Below are 16,533 nucleotides of genomic sequence, written 5' to 3' on the forward strand. Positions count from 1 at the left end.
GCTCATGGATCTTGCTGCGCATCTCTCAGACAAAAGTGCATCAAATGTTTGCTGAGAGTGACAAAAGGCTGTAAAGGAAAGGTTGTGTGGAAAACCCTTGCATGGTAATGGAGCACACGGTCACTCGTTCGAGACACTCCAAATTCATTAACATTAGACTGAGGTTAAAATGATTCCATGTGCATACAAATTGTGTTGTGAATTAGGTTGAACTTTTTGTGAACAAATATGAAGTAATCCATGCAATTAATTAGTAGTAAAAAAGTCCCAATATCTTCATTACATTTTTAGATTTACCATTCTTGTGGAAGAATGAAAGCAAACAAGCTGCTTTATTTAATGCCTTAAGTTCTGAATATTGTACACAAGCTACATCATGCCAAAATCAAGGCTCACTCAAGGATTATGCAGTCACTGACTTATTTAAATCTGTAAAATTATGAAACAGTCACATGACCTGAAAACTGACAACAAACTGGTAAACTAAATAACTGTTACTACATGCAGTGCTGCGGTTCTCGTGAGAACAGGTTCTGTCTTCAGGGTACAATATAGGAACCGGTTAGATGAAAAACAAGCCAGACTCATTTAAATTTTAAAAACATCAATCCATATATATATATATATATATATATATATATATATATATAAAACGCAAACATTTTATATGCACGTATCAGTGATTTCACATTCTACTTCTACTCTATGATGATAAAATGTTATTAGCATTAATCAATTCATACAATAGCAGACACTGTACCATTACAGACCAGCAAACAAAGCACAGGGGCTGGTAGACCAGCTGCCTTCCTAATTCAATCCTTCTTATCTAATACTCGATTATATAACGTCATTGCTTACTACTCAGGGCTCAGACTGAAAGTATTATCTCTAAATCATTATCAGCCTCATGCTGCTATATGTGTCACACAGATCCAGCTGCAACAATGAGAAACGGTTTGAAGGTTTATATGAGTGATATCATCGCACAGTCTGCGATATGAAGAGTAAGATTAACACCAAACACCTAGACTTTTCTCAGTGTAAAGCTGTTTCCTTTCTCTACACAACCAGCAGAGAGCATGATGCATAAAGAGACGGAAAAAAACACAATTTGGGGCTCATGTCTTGCCTGAGATGTGGCTTTATATTTGCACACTGAATGGACTTAATATTCATGTCTTCTTGCGGTTGAATGCATTAAAGTCACTTAGATGTTTTAATTGACGAGGTTTAAAAATGTGTATAAATGAAAAGCTTTTTTGATGACGCAGCAGTGGTCCGACTGGTCCAGTGACTGATCTGTCGACTGTCCCGACCTTCTTTCACACCGGCCCATTGCCATCAAACAGTCCTAACTGTCTAGCCCTAATTCTGATGGGTTTTTTGTGAAGGAGAAGCAGGCTGAGGCGAACTTAGCCTACAAAAACATGTCATGACTGCAGCTCTCTATTACAGTCAACACATGACTGTTGAAATGTCAAGCCACAGTTACATGCTGAGAATACTGAACACAAAGGTTCCTTACAGACATTCAACATGCTGACATTCTTATGTTTTAAACAGCAGCTGAATGATCAGACCACTATTCTAAAAACAATGCAACCTCAGAAAGCCAACAGAAGGTTATAATGTTTGTGTGTGTGTGTGTTTGTGTACTTGACTGTGTACTCAGACATATAGGGAAGATGGGGCCCCTCCCCTTATAGCCATACTACGGTGGCCACAAAAGGGCCAAGAAAGGTTTGTTTTTATCCAGACGAACTGCATAACAGAGCTGTGATGTTATTGCACAATCACAATAACCCAAGAACACTTCCTTAAATGCTTAGTTTAGGCTTGTTTTAGCTGATGAGGTTAAAAACTTAACATTATCTGAACTATTTTTAAAATCACAGTGAAAAAAGGCTTTATTTCACACCTGTTTAGTTGTCAATAACATAATCAATTGAATAAAACCTCTTTTTAATTTCCATACAGCCCTAAGCACAATTATGCTTTCTATAATCTCAATGCCTAGTGAGAACATGAACCCAATGAAAAGGGTGTTGTTTCCAAGGCAACCTGAAGCCCACCCCAAAACCCAAGGTGGGTGATGGGCAGTTTAGAATGGGACATGCTTAGCAGGTTACATTTTTTACCATCTCTGGGGATTGGTCACGACTAGTATTGAACAAGACATCTTCAGTTTTTGCAATGCAAATTTTAAGTGTGTTTAAAGACACCATGTTAACCCTCTCAGGCTCAAATTAAGTTTTAGTAACTTAGTAACTTTAGTAAAGTTTTTAGTACTCCAGATACATAAAATATGTATCTGGAGTAATAAGGTTTTTAGTTTTTAACTGTTGCAAATCAGCAACGCCTGCCTTGAGAGGGTTAAGTTGAAGTGCATTTTCAAAAAGCATTCATACCAGTTCTGTGAAAGAGGAGAGTCGTTTATGTCTCACAAAGAATTCAAGGCCAGAATAGATCTGAGCCGGTGAGTTTTGTTGCTGGAGGCCTGGAGGAAGATGTCACAGCAGAATGCTACATTCTCAGCTAAGTAGGTAAGAAGGAAATGGACAAGAGGAGGGAAAGAAAGAATAAGGAAGAAATCAAAAATAAGCAGAAGAGGAGATGAGCCTCTGGCTGTGGGTCTGATTGTGTGCCAAAGCAGCGTCATGTCCTGCCCAGAACTGCAGGCTGTGTGATTCTCTCATGTTAACATTATTCCCTCAAAACTCTTTCTGTTTTATTAGTTTTTTTTTTGCCCTAAATGCTCATCAGCTGTCGTAGCAGTGAGCATTGAAAACAATCACAAACGACAACATAAAGACTATGAAAGAAGCAGACTAAAGAGAGCAGGACATGAGACAAACATGAGGAGTGCTCTCACTAGTCTGCTTTCTGAAGTCTAACTGTAGATCAAGATCAACCGCTAAAAAAGTAGGCTATACTTACAAGTATTTGTTAGTAGAGTCAGTTATGCACCACTTGTTCCATCTTAAAAGCAAGTTGTTGTCTGTCCGTGCTTTAGATTTGAAGAAAAGTGGACAACCATTCTAATGTGTTAATCTACAGTAAAATGACATTCTAGAAAATATTCCAAATACTCTAAATGCTCTTAAAAAAATAATAATAATAATAATTAAAAAAAAAAAAAGTTCACCCAGCAATTATTTTACAAAACATATCTGGACAACACAAACAGCTCTGGGACTAAAAACTCAGGCATTTGTGATCAGATCTTCGCTAAGCAACAAGTGGAAAAAAAATATGACTCCATTATGATCACCCAACCACAACCGCAGATATGATCATTCAAATTTAAGATCATATGACATGGAGTTTGAATACAGAAAATCTAATTGAACTTTGGACATGTATTCAACTCAGTGTTGTTAGCTTTCTTAAATAATAAATAAAAGATACATCAAACAGAGCATGTGTTAATGACATGGCTCAATTATACTGCTTTTCTAAATCTAGGGTAAAAAAATAAATAAAATATTCTGAATATTTTTGTAAATATGCAACTAAAAAAAAAGAGGTCCATTCTACAAAGCCCCAAATGCTGAAAGGTGGCAACAATAGATGCAGGCTCTTCTTCATTTGGCCTCAATGAAAAAACTAAAAACTAAATATGTCTATCCTTTAATGAGAGTATGATTTTGATAAAATAAAGAAAATAAAGAGCAGGGGAAAAAATAAAACAGCAGAAAACATGTTTATTTAACCTTCTTTATGCAAGTGTCTGTTCCTGTGCACTCTCCAGCTGTGCATTTTATTCCAAATAATACTACATAATCTTTCATGTAACTGAAACAGCTTTACATTTTAGACAATGTTTTAAAACCCTTATTGTTTTGGTAATGCTTACTTTTCATAAAATAAAAAAGAATGTATGTGTTGTTTTACATTTATTTTAGATTCGTACCAGGTTGCCCTTTTCTGAAAGCCATGCACCCATGAAAAAAAAAGAACATAAGTAACAAAAGCTAGCAAAGCGTGCCAAATAACAACACAAGTATTTATGAGCGGTGCGTTTTGTGCATATGTGATGCAATTCTTATGCAACTCACCAATTTTTTTTTATTTTTTTTTTATACTGGCATTAGGTATAAGACATCCTCACAATCTTAAAAATCTATTTTTTTTCCATTCACATTTACTTACAAGGTTTGGTGCTAGAACCAAAAGTGAACACCTTTCAGCCTGTGCAAAAGCACAGTAATACAAGCTCTGTAATCAGCCATTATGAAAATAGGAGTGAGTTCGCATATCAGCCCGTTATTAAAATCATCAATCTGATAGGATGTCTGGTGGCAGGCACAGGGTGTAATTGTGTGCTTCTCTCACCAGGTACTGTGACCTGCGTCAGCACCCTGTGTGCTTTAGTCAACATATGACCAACCCTAATCCACCACCTGTCCACGGTGGATGCCACATCAGCCTTGCACAGAGAGCGAGCACACAGCACAGTTTATCATACATATGCACATATTTAAATACATTATACTTACTCAAAGTAACATACACTAAAGTAAGAGTTTGCTTCAGTGGCCAGGGCAAATTTAGGCTCTGTCAGTCCAGCCAACTAGACAGCAGCGTGTTACTTTTAAATACATGCATTCCAAGCGGTTCATGGTCTGAAAGAGTTAGCATGAGGCTTAACCTACATACTAAGCTTGAAAAACAAAAACTGACCATAATTCATGACAATGGCCACTAAAATAGTGCTGCTACAAAATTCAACTATATCAGCTGATGCCAATTGTTAACAGTTCGACAAAGCATATAAAAAAAACATACATAATTACTACTGAAATTATTAAATGCTACTGAAATTATTAAATACAGAAGTGGGAAACTAATAATGAACGGTGGGCTGTCTGTTTTCTGTACATCGTGTACCCTCTATCGACATTTATAGTGGACAGCTGGTGGTCCATTGCTACCTTCAACAGGCTGTCAGCACATGTCTTCACAAGATGCAAGCAACTCCACAAAAATAAATAATATAAAACAGTATTTTATGACATCTTTTGACACAAAGCTTAACAATGCATACCAGGTCGGAGGCTACTGAACTAACGTTAGCTAACGTTAGCATGAAGCTATCATTAGAGATACAGTGTAAAATGATGTCATTGTCAAAGTATTAGTGTTTTTATGATGCAGCTTGACAGGTAGATCCATTATAATAGTATTCCAACACAATACAATATTTAGACTCACCAGCACAGGAGAGCTAAAACGGCGCACAGCAACGACACGCGCAGCTCCTTCATTATCTTCCCGCGGGGACCAACATCCTCGCTTTTTATCTATTCGCCTGTCTAACACCGACAACAGAGGCCAAGACTTGCTAATAATGCTTATTGTATACCGCTGTATTAAGGTAAGGGGGTGTGTTTCGCGGTACAGAACAAACAGCTGGGCTAGGTTCTGTTTTAAACCCCCTCCCCGCTGAGAAGCGCTGGGTGCAGGACTGGTTCCCGTCCGCTACTCCGCTTCTGTGCTGTTGCTGCTCTGCTGCCAGCGCTCGCGGCTCCGGCGGACCCGTCCTCAGCCAATAGGAATCGGGTATTACTTTAACTCCGCCCAGTCCTCGAGGTCTGGATGAGTTGGAAGTTTAGTCATCTGGGGCCGGTTGCACCAGCTGTGCGTAAGTTATAACTTAGCCTAGTTTTGACGTAAATGGACACTAAGTTACGACTTACGGCCTACTAAATATTTTTGCGTTGCACCATTAAACTTAGTTTAAACGTAACTATACGTTGTAACTAAATATTTACGGAAGCCTCGGTCCACGAATAACGGTCGGAATAAGATGTCAGCCAGATTAGATCACATTGATGAGCTCGTATTTGATCATGAAGAGCCGCAAGTTCGTCAACGAGTTTTACGAGACAGACATCATCCGTTGGATATTTATGATGATGTCGACATATATGCTCGTTTGCGCTTTAAGAGAGAGGGCATAATTCGGATAACGGACATGATAGCGTCTGATATTCAGCACGAGACAGACAGAAACGGCGCTCTCTCCCCAAGCCTCTCTGCTCACAGCCTTTTCTCACCTTTTTTCCGGTTTGTGACAGATGAGTTTAATTTGCTTTCAAGGACTGTTTTGTTTTCTTTGTATCCATCAATTAAAATAAGAATTTCTTCATGACTGAAATTTTTCTTCCTGTTTCTTTTCTCCTCCATGTGTGGGATAGATATTTTCAATTAAAAGTGTCATGTTTTGAGTTCGATAACGTGTGCTTTAATGTCTTTTTTAACTTTCAGTTTAGGCCAGTCAAGAATGAGTTTCAGCTGTTCAGACTATTTCCTATTTACCTATTAGAAGGCTTGTGATTGGGTTAAGAAAAATGACGTCATTCTATGCGACAACGCATTACTATACGGAGAGCTTACGACCTACTAGCTACGTTCTGCCTTAAGAATAAATGGTGCAACCGAATAAAGTACAGAGTTAGTTATAAACTAGCTAGTAGTTACTAAGCCTCTAGTTTGGACTTTACGTTCCAGTTTAAGTAAGAACTTACGAACGGCTGGTGCAACCCTACCCAGGAACTACATTCCTAGCGAGGAACTACATTCTTCAGAAAAGACTACATTTCCCATAATGCGGTTCAGGACGTCGAGATATATGCCAGTGGACGTTGAACGTGTATATAAATATCTAATACATTTGCGTAAAACACGTGTTCGATAGTTTTATACATTTTTTTAAATAAATGTACTATAAAAATAGGAAGTGTCTGTGTTGGCAAATTTAGAAATGATTAATAACATTTCTAGTTTTGAGGCGGGGTCCTCAATTCACAGCATTCCCAACTCGTTTGGTGAGCTGTCCTGAGCAGCTGCTGAAGTTTACAGAAGAACCAGTTTCCTTGGTTGTTGATAAAGTTGTGTAAGTTTAGTAGGATGCGGTGTAGTATGGAGGTGCTGAAAGTGTGTGTGTCGTGTCTGTCGCTGTGTGTGTGTGTGATCAGCGCCTTCTCTCAGTCTCTGGACGGTGACTTCACCTTCAGTCTCCCCGCCGGACGCAGAGAGTGCTTCTTCCAGACCATGAAGAAAGACGCTTCGCTGGAGATCGAGTACCAGGTGACACACATCTGGAGATTTCTCTCTGATTCAGCCTGTGTGCTGCTCATATTGGGTGTAGTCAAAGACGATATAACTAATTCATCTGGTTGGATACTGCTTACATACGTATTATGATAACTATAAAGTATAAAATAGATATGAGATCTGTGAGATTAGTAAGTGTGTGTGTGTGTGTGTGTGTGTGTGTGTGTGTGTGTGTGTGTGTGAGAAATGCCTTTTTAAAAATTAATTAGCCATTTTTTTTTATTGCTAATTGGCTGGTTGCAAAACCAACAGCAGTTATTCTCTTTCAAACATGATCTGTTTCTTGCATTATGAAAATCAGACTTGAAGTTATGACACAATACAGAAGTCGGAGAAGTGACACAATGGAGCTAAAGGTCATTTTTGGACAAGGAATAGTACCAAAGACTTGCATGTTGATTCTGTAATGTGCCCATAGTAAGTTGTGAGGGTTGTCTCATGGAAATCTGTGTCTTTGTGCAGGTTCTGGATGGAGCGAGTCTAGATGTGGACTTCTACTTCCAGTCGCCCAGCGGTCACGTTATAGCCAACGACTACAGGAAATCTGATGGAGTTCATGCGTAAGGTTTACACACAATCAGTTGATTCATACACTCTGGGCTTATTGCATTCTGAATAACTGTTTTTGAACTTTCGTTGTTGTTGTTTTCTATGTGACTTTTTTACGTCAGGGTGGAAACAGAAGAGGGAGACTACATGTTCTGTTTTGATAATACGTTCAGTGCGGTTTCTGAGAAAGTCATCTTCTTTGAGTTGATTTTGGACAATATGGGGGACGGCGAGGAATCAGAGGACTGGAAAGCATTTGTGCAGGGAGCAGACCTTCTGGACATGAAGCTGGAGGATATCATGGTAAGAACAACTCTTTTAGATGAGAGTGTCTCAGTCAGTGACTAATGCACACTACCAGTCAAAAGTTTGGGGGCAGTAGTTTTTTTTTATTGAATGAATTAAATTATAATTACTTATATTCAGTATGGATGCGTTAAATTGATCAGAAGTGACCGTCAAGACAATAAAAAATTATTTAAATAAATGCTGTTCCACTGCATACTTTCTATGCATCTATGCAAAAAATATTAATCATAGTTTCCACAAAGATATATTTAGCAGCACAACTGTTTTCAACACTGAAATAGAAATAAATGTTTCTTAAGCAGCAAATACTATGGAGTAATGACATTTTTAAATATATTAAAATAGCAAACTTTTTCACAATATTACAGTTTTTTTTACCTTTCATTTGTTTTCTAATCAAATAAATGCAGCTTTGGTAAGCATGAGAGACTTATTTGAAAAAAATTCAATAAAATCTTACTTGCATACTTTTGAATTGTAGTGTAATATATATTTTTAATATTTGTTCAAATACCAGAAACATCAATGAATCTTTCCACATATGGAAGAGAATTTCATAAAACCTTAGAAGAAGAAAAAAAATCTATATTTTTTTATAAAAAAAAAACTATAAATTTTATAGTTATGCTCAGTGCTACAACATTTAACTAAACAATTGCTCTTTTGTGGGGGTGATTTTTTTTATTAAATGATATTAGGAATGTGTTAGCAGTGATCAGGAACAACAGGAAATATATATATATATATATATATATATATATATATATATTGGGATTTCACTGGTTAGAAGGTGTGGTAGCTCCAAACTATTGTCATGGAATGTGGATAAGCAAGACTGTTTTTAGTGAATGAATACGTCACTGACAATCCTGAAATGCACTTACACTGCAGTCAAATCCACTTTTAAGAGGTTTTGATTCCAAGTGGAATAATTAACTTCTTCTTCACAGATGACACAGATATTTGGGCTTGAACACTCAGGTTTCTCTGAGCATATGGCAGTAGTCCGTCTGTCTGTTAAGGTGACATTTATTTGAACAGAAGCATTATAGATAACATGACAAGGCATGCCAACTACCAGCATGCAGTGCGGCATGTGTTGTGTCAATGTGACCCTGAGTGCTTGTGTAATGGCATGATAGTAAAGGACTGGGGACCATTAGCCTATATTAACAAGTACTTGACTGTTTTTCTTGAAAGAAGTGTATATAACCTGCGTGTTTTAGGTAAAATTTGACAGAAATGTTAAGAGGGTATACTAATTCTACAGTAACAAGCCATTTCAGGAAGTTTTTTATAAGTAAAATCACATATGTGCAGGAAATAGTGTGTTCCTATTGGGTCAAAGTGTTTGAGTTGACTTTGTTTACCTGCCATTGTTTCAAAGTGGAGATAGTATCGACTTAGATGTTTGTGTAGGACCCTTTATGTCTCAGCCGTTGGTTATTTTTCTTTTAATCCTGAAGACAAAATAAAGTTATTCAAGGTTTAACTGTTGAGAATACCGATCAAAAGCACAACTTCTCTTCATCCTCCAAAACACACAATGACTCTCTGAACTAACATAAAGGAACATACAGTAGCATTTAAATGTCTGGTTCTATATTTATTCATTTTGAGATTGAACAAAAATGACAAAACAGACACTTATTATGTTACAGTGATCTTTGCATTTCTTTTCACCAACATTGTCACGGTTTCCACCAAAGGAAAGTTGTTAAACGGTTTAATAATAAATGTTTCTAATCAGTGTATTAATGGTTTCTGAAGGATCATGTGACGCTGAAAGGCTGTAGTAATGATGCTGAAAATTCAGCTTTGAATCACAGGAATAAATTACATTTTAAATTAGATTCAAATAGAAAACAGTTGTTTTAAATTGTAATAATATTTTACTATTTTTACTGTATTTTTGATCAAATAAATGCAGTGTTCTTAAAAAACTAATTTGACCCCAAAGTATGTTAGTGTGTGCAAGTAATCTTCACATTCTGAGTGTGTCTTTTTTTGCAGGACACCATCAACAGCGTGAAGTCTCGACTGGGAAAGAGTCTTCAGATCCAGGCTTTGCTGAGAGCCTTTGAAGCCCGCGACCGTAACCTGCAAGAGAGCAACTACGATCGTGTCAACCTGTGGTCGTGTACCAACCTTGTTGTGATGGTGATCGTATCCGGGGTCCAGGTGTACTTGCTGCGCAGCCTCTTTGATGACAAGAGGAAAACACGCACATAGCCTCCCCTTCTGCTACTTGACTGAAAAACACACACACGCACACACACCTCTGTCTGTCTCTCTGTCCTTTAATATTCAGCTCCATCCTTCGGTTCCTCCCATCAAAGTGTCCTTGGGCTGATAACAGCTGGAGACTCTCCTCCTTTGATGCCTTGCGATAAACACAATCATTTTCTGCTCTACTAAGCTGATAAAATGAGAGATTGAAGTTGATCTCTAAGCTGCTGCTATGTGACAGATCTAACCAGGAACATGATGTTTTTAGTTTTAAATCTGTATTAATAGACTATCAGATGACTAATAGTTTAGCGTTTTTGTATGATGTGTAGTTACTGAAATCTTCCAGGCACTGATAATAATACACTGATATGCAGAATGTTTTATATTTTTGTAACAAACTAAGTATTTTGAAGGGACACCATTGTAAAACTTTTTTGAGCCGAATTAATGTCTGATTCAAATATTGAATGCTTTTTCATACGTTAATCACACCCATGTCCATTCTCTGTTTGCTTTACCCATCTGTTACTGATCATTTTATGAAGAGAGGAACCCGATGCACAGATGCTGTGGCCCTTTCCTTATGAACAATTTTTAGTAGTTAATGGTGCTCGTTTTTTGTCCAGGTCTATTAATTTATGTCAAAATATATTAAAAATGCAATTTGCAGTTCTACGGTGACTTGAATGCACTTCTTTCTCTAATTTTTTTTAATTTAAATGTATTTTGATATTTTTGGGAGGCATGAAGTCAAAAATGTTGACTTTCCTGATATCATAATGAAGAAAAAAAGCGGCTTTTTTTGATGCAACTTTTTTTTAACAAATTTATTTCACTAATAATTGTTCAAAAACAAATGTCCACCAAATCAAAATTATGTTACATCACTAAATTGCAGGAAAAAAAAGATCAAAGGAAAATCTTCTCAAATATCAGTTCATTAGAATTTTTTATTACAAGACAATGTTAGTTCAGATTGTGAAATGTCTTAAGACTCCTTTAAAAATGTAATGATATTCATGGATAATAATTCATATTTAAAAAAAATATACATTTTAAAGCATTAGAAATAACTTACAGTCCCATGTATTCGTATGACATTTTCAGAGTATTCACATAGGAACTATGCCAAATGAAAGGGTGTTCTTAGAAGCCCCAGTCAGTGCCAGGCTGAATATGACCCTCGGCTCTATAAATCACTGGAGGCTTCAGCAGTAGCTCAAGCCCTCATCCGTCAGTGACCGGCTGCATTCCTCTTCCCTGGTGAATGTGCTTGACTTGAAGAGGAGTGTTTTAATGGCTGTTGTGTTATTGCAGACTGTGTGCAGTTTCTGTCTCTGTCTGGTGGTGCTTCAGCCATTTCTGTGTTACTACAACAACCATCTTCCACTGAGAGCCACTGGTCCTGTGGGAAGCTGCTCTCACTGTGCTAATAAATAAAGCTTGCTGCTCATGTTTGATTCACTCTATTTTGTGCTTTCAATTTAATTGTGTGTTTATTAGAGTTGGACTGCTTTTTAGTTTATCTAATAAAGAGCGGTTTTACTGTTTTCCTGTACTTCTTAGTTGATTAAAACCCCACCATGAATCATGTGGATTTATGTTTGATTATCTGAAATGTGTGCGTTTTGAAATCCAAAAAAAACATAAATTGCATTTCTTATCGAATATCTAATCTTATTTCGCCACCTACTGGAGACTTTTAGCACTGCCAGCTCTCTCTCTCTCAGATTCAGATGTTCAGATTGTGTGTTTAAAGGCCTGGTTCTGGAGTAAATGCATCTGTCACACGTTTAAGTTCAACTTCTATATTGTAATACATTTATAAAAATCAATTTATGGCTACTGTGTGGGGGTAAAATTTTATATATAAAAAAATATATTATTCAGACAACCAAATTTGTTCCCTAATCTTACTTAAACAAATTGCTAAAATATTTTCTGGAAATTTAATTAGGTTGACAACGTAAATGAGAGTAACAAAAACATGATAATAATACTAAATGTAAAAAAAAAAGAAGAAGCATGATTTCTAACCCGTCTTTAGAAAGCAGAATAATTACATTTTGTGAATGTTTAACCCTCTTGCCCTCTTCGTTTAGGAGTCACACTTACCTTCTTCGCGGTCAAAAGTGACCGAAGCCTTGAAAGGAATTTTTTTTTCTTCAGGAAAACCAATGTATTACTTTTTTTGTTCGATAATATTTTTTTATTATTATTTATGATTTTTTAGATTTTTTGATTATTGAATTTTATGATACTATGCAATATTTATACAATTTTAATGAGCTATTTTTTCCATTAGAATTAATATATATATATATTTTTATCTCTTTATTTACTATTTTTTAATAAATGCAATATTTCACATTAAAATAGAGTGAAAGCATTTAAAATCCATTTTTGATGTGAGAATTGGGCAATCTGGAGACATTAAAAAAGTAAAAACTTGTGCAATGTTGCGTAACCTCTTACCCTATATAGATATATACAGAGGCTTTTGGATTCCCATAGTTTTTTAGACCTCATCCGTTTTGCATTTAGATCTATATCTAGACATTCTAAAAGATTACTTTTTGTCAAGGTTTAGATGTTTTTGGTTAGATAAGTATCAGGTTTTACATTATGTTTACAGTCAAACATTAAAATCTTGTTAGAAAGGGAACACATAGAAAGCATTTTTGTTACTCAGTATTTGATAATAAAAAATAATTCAAAACACTATACAAACATTTTGTAATTAATTAATATTTTATTCAATGTACTTCAATAAATGTTAGAGAGAGACAATGAGAATCTCCATTGGATTTTTTGATTTGTGATTTATTGATTTTATTTCAATAACTTAAAAAAAAACATTTTACTCTGATGCAGTCTTACCAGTTAATTTGTGTGTGTGTGTGTGTGTGTGAGGAAGAGAGAGAGAGAGAGATAGAGAGAAAGCAAGCCTTTTGTTTTTGTTTTGATTTATTGATTTCACATATTCTCACAATGTGCTCTCTTGCAGTCTTACCAGTTCATTTCTGTGTGTGTGTGTGTGTGTGTGTGTGTGTGTGTGTGTGAGTGTAAGAGAGAGAGAGCCCCTTTTGTATTTTTTCCATATATTGATTGGTGTCTATTTTGCACTCCTGGTATTCTGGAGAGTCACCCCATGATTGCTGCACACTTTTTTCCTGACCAGTGGCTGATTTGTAGTTTGTACCACCAAAAGATTCACTGAGTTTTCACATTTTTTCGTATTTTCCATTCATTTCCTATGTCGGTCATTTTTTTTACCGCGAAGAAGGTAAGTGTGACTATTTTTTTTTTTTTGGACTCTTTAACATATCTAAATCATGTCCATGATTTTTCTGTGTGTTCATGGACCCAGTTTGAAACCCCTGGCCTGATCGACCGCCTACAGGGTACAAATGTGACCAAGAACAAATCTTTCCACACACTTGAGGAAGTTAAAAGCACGACGCTCGTCATTGGTTGGAGGCTGCGAGGGGAAGTCGGCAGATGGCGCTCCTCACCTAACGCTACTATCTCACTTTTGTTTTGGAGGTTCGTCACTTCCGGATGTCAGATGGAGTGACAGCAGCAGGTAAAGCGAGAAAACCCTGCTGTGTCGGTAAGATATTACATTTATATGGGTTTAAAATCTTTTATGTAGTCAATATGAATAAACATTTGGCTCAAATTCAGATATACTCAGAAGCAGACTAGAACAACATAGAATGTTGATTATTTGTGGGATTGATTTACACAAAATGTGAATTTCTTCAATTCTTCAAAGTGTTGTGGCATTTAAACACGATCTGAAAAGTGTTTAAATCCTTAAAAAGGAATGCATTAAAACTGTAAAATACTTACCATATACATGTATACCTTAAATTAATAATTTGCTTTTATATAATTTACTTTTTCTTTAAATCTTTTTTAGAAAAAAAAAAATATATATATATATATATATATGTATATGTATTTATTGGTATAATTCTCTCTCGCTCTCTCTCTCTGATTGGATTTCTTGTTTGTTTTTAATAATGTTATTTGAAGAGGTTTAATAAAGTTCAAGAAATAAGTAGTGCTGAGCAAACTGGCATAATTTCTGTGTAATATTTAGATTATAGCTAATAATGTAGATTTGTTGCTCCAAGTTTTGTAGTATATATCAATCCTTAAAGTAGCTGTATGAAGTAATGCCTTAAAACTCTTTCTTTCTTTCTTAAAAAACATTTCTTTCTTATGTTTTCTGCAAATATGTTGATGTATGTGTTGTCAGTTTTGACAGGTGATGGGGGCAGACAGTGGCCCGGGAGCTCCTGCACCCGTCCCGTGGCGTAAAGTCCTGTATGAACGGCAGCCCTTTCCAGACAATTATGTGGACTGCCGCTTTCTGGAGGAGCTGCGGCGCAACATCCGTGTGCGTCAGTACCGTTACTGGGCGGTGGTGCGTGAAACGGGGCTCATCGCGCATCAGGTGTCCTGTGTGGCCCTCTTCCTCACGTTATGGTCTTGTATGGAGCGGGGAGCGCTGGTGCCGTCCGCGGTGCTCTGGGTCTGTCTAGCCTGTGCTCTGCTGGGATACGGACTCTATGAGATCCTGGGAGGCTCTTGTGTTCGGGAGCGAACACGCCTTGCAGACCTGCAGAGCGCGACCATCTTCCTGGCGTTTACTTTTGGGTTTTCACCAGTTTTAAAGACTCTGACCGAGTCGGTCAGTACAGATACTGTTTACGCCATGTCAGCTGTGATGCTCCTGGCTCACTTGGTGTCCTTCCCGTATGCTCAGCCCAGTCCCCCGGGCAGTCTTTCCCTCAACGCGGCTCTTTTCGGGTCGGTGTGTCTGGCGTCCCGGCTGCCTGGCGCCCTGCATACCTTCACCATGCTGAGCTGTGCCCTCCTGGTGTTCGCTCTGTGGCCGTGTCTGCTGCACCGCATGCGGGAGAAGGTGGAGTGGAGCTTCCCGTGGGCGGCTGTGCTGGTGTGTCTGGCTGGAGTCGGGGGTCTGGGGAGCCTGTGGCCCGAGGGGGCTCTTTTCCTCTCGCTGGCTCTGTTAACATTAACTTTAGTCTGTCCACTGTTGCTGGTTCACCTGCAGAGGCACAAGGACAACATCCATGGCCCTTGGGACGAGGCAGAGATTAGAGAGGACCTGTCCTGCTTCCTGAATTGAAACTGCCTACAGGGTTTTAAGACCGTTTTAAATGATGCTTTTGATAGACTCCCTTCGGTGGGATGGGTTTGAGAGTCTTTTGCACGTTTCCTAAAAGGATAGCTAGTTCACCTAAAAATTAATAATCTGTCATCATTTACTCCCCTGAAGTTGTTACAGACCTGTACGTGTTCCTTTCTTCTGTGGAACATGAAAGAAAATGTTTTGAAGAATATTGGTAACAGTTTTTGTTACATTGGCTTCCAAAAAACACAGGCATTTCTTAAAATATATACTTTTGTGTTCTGCAGAAGAAAGTCTTGCAGGTTGGAAATAAAAAACAAGAGTGTGAGTAAATGATGACAGAATTGATATGTTTGGGTAAGCTATGCCTTTAAGCTCAGGGAAGAATTTCATGTTGCCAATATAAAATACAACTAAACTATTAAATGGGTAAACCTCATGAAAACATGTCCAGGTCATGCTTGAAAAAAAAAACAAAGCCCTAAAGATCTCAATGGTCATAAAACAGATGCAGACCTTTTTTAGGTAAAAAAAAAAATATGATTTTGATTTTAGGGTATGATCCAGACATGTGTTGTGATATTCAGATCATTTATTTGGGAGTAGGGAGGTCTTTTTAACAGTATTGATATAAATGTGCATATTCTTGAATTGCTCGATTAAAAAGTTGAAATTGTTGTCAGTGTTTTTAATCATGCTTTTAACATTTAACTTGTTGTTTTTAACTATGATATGTATATGAATAGTTTATTGTTATTTGAATGGAGGTGATAGAAAAGAGTTGGAACTGTTCTGCCCAAGCTGTTGCCCACAAGATGTCAGTGAGTCCCAGGTATTTCTGCAGCACAATCTGTTGTTCATGTAGAACGGTATACCAGCAGGACATTTCTGCCAGTGTTCAATTGATAGAACATAAGTCTTTGTTGGCTTTTCTTTTAATCATTTATAACTGACAGAATAAGAGCTCAAATGAAGTGTTTGTGACAATGCAATGAAGTTGCAAAATTAAAGCATTCTGTGGAAAAACTATCAGAGCCTGTTGAGTCTGTTGTGTAAAATTAAACTGTATATATTCTTTTAAAATAAGTTATAATGTTTGGCAAAATAAGAATTTTTTTTTTCAGATATCCTGGCGCTGGAAACTCACTAAAATTTTA

The 16,533-nt window shown here is 37.1% G+C and overlaps 3 protein-coding genes across 6 annotated transcripts in view; 2 read left to right on the forward strand and 1 right to left on the reverse strand.

Moving 5' to 3' along the window:
- Positions 1-5,514, reverse strand: part of LOC132092632 (SUN domain-containing ossification factor-like) — a 53,400-nt gene extending 47,886 nt beyond the window's left edge. For 3 of the 4 annotated variants that reach the window (XM_059498949.1, XM_059498948.1, XM_059498951.1), the window contains exon 1: positions 5,218-5,514. In XM_059498949.1, the coding sequence (XP_059354932.1) occupies positions 5,218-5,270 (53 nt within the window). In that variant the 5' untranslated portion in view covers positions 5,271-5,514. The remainder of the gene's footprint in view (positions 1-5,217) is intronic. The other variant, XM_059498950.1, reaches the window with a different exon arrangement.
- Positions 5,515-6,796: 1,282 nt separating this feature from the next.
- Positions 6,797-10,899, forward strand: LOC132092633 (transmembrane emp24 domain-containing protein 5-like). The gene is made up of 4 exons (XM_059498952.1): positions 6,797-7,095; positions 7,585-7,682; positions 7,794-7,974; positions 9,994-10,899. The coding sequence occupies exons 1-4, from the start codon at positions 6,916-6,918 to the stop codon at positions 10,210-10,212; spliced, it is 678 nt and encodes a 225-aa protein (XP_059354935.1). The 5' UTR covers positions 6,797-6,915; the 3' UTR covers positions 10,213-10,899.
- A 2,768-nt stretch (positions 10,900-13,667) lies between these two features.
- On the forward strand, positions 13,668-16,052 carry LOC132092635 (phosphatidylinositol N-acetylglucosaminyltransferase subunit C-like). Its single transcript, XM_059498954.1, has 2 exons — positions 13,668-13,825; positions 14,480-16,052. The coding sequence occupies exon 2, from the start codon at positions 14,492-14,494 to the stop codon at positions 15,371-15,373; it is 882 nt and encodes a 293-aa protein (XP_059354937.1). The 5' UTR covers positions 13,668-13,825; positions 14,480-14,491; the 3' UTR covers positions 15,374-16,052.
- Positions 16,053-16,533: the final 481 nt, after the last annotated feature.

The sequence above is a fragment of the Carassius carassius genome, chromosome 18, assembly GCF_963082965.1.
Source record: "Carassius carassius chromosome 18, fCarCar2.1, whole genome shotgun sequence".
Classification (NCBI taxonomy): domain Eukaryota; kingdom Metazoa; phylum Chordata; class Actinopteri; order Cypriniformes; family Cyprinidae; genus Carassius; species Carassius carassius.

What these genes read in the sequence shown, in the direction of transcription:
- LOC132092635 (XM_059498954.1), top strand. Translation starts at nt 14,492, where the DNA reads ATGGGGGCAGACAGTGGCCCGGGAGCTCCTGCACCCGTCCCGTGGCGT.
- LOC132092633 (XM_059498952.1), top strand. Translation starts at nt 6,916, where the DNA reads ATGCGGTGTAGTATGGAGGTGCTGAAAGTGTGTGTGTCGTGTCTGTCG. An exon ending in CGCTGGAGATCGAGTACCAG is followed by an intron (nt 7,096 to 7,584) that starts GTGACACACATC and finishes GTCTTTGTGCAG; the next exon opens with GTTCTGGATGGAGCGAGTCT. An exon ending in TGAAGCTGGAGGATATCATG is followed by an intron (nt 7,975 to 9,993) that starts GTAAGAACAACT and finishes CTTTTTTTGCAG; the next exon opens with GACACCATCAACAGCGTGAA.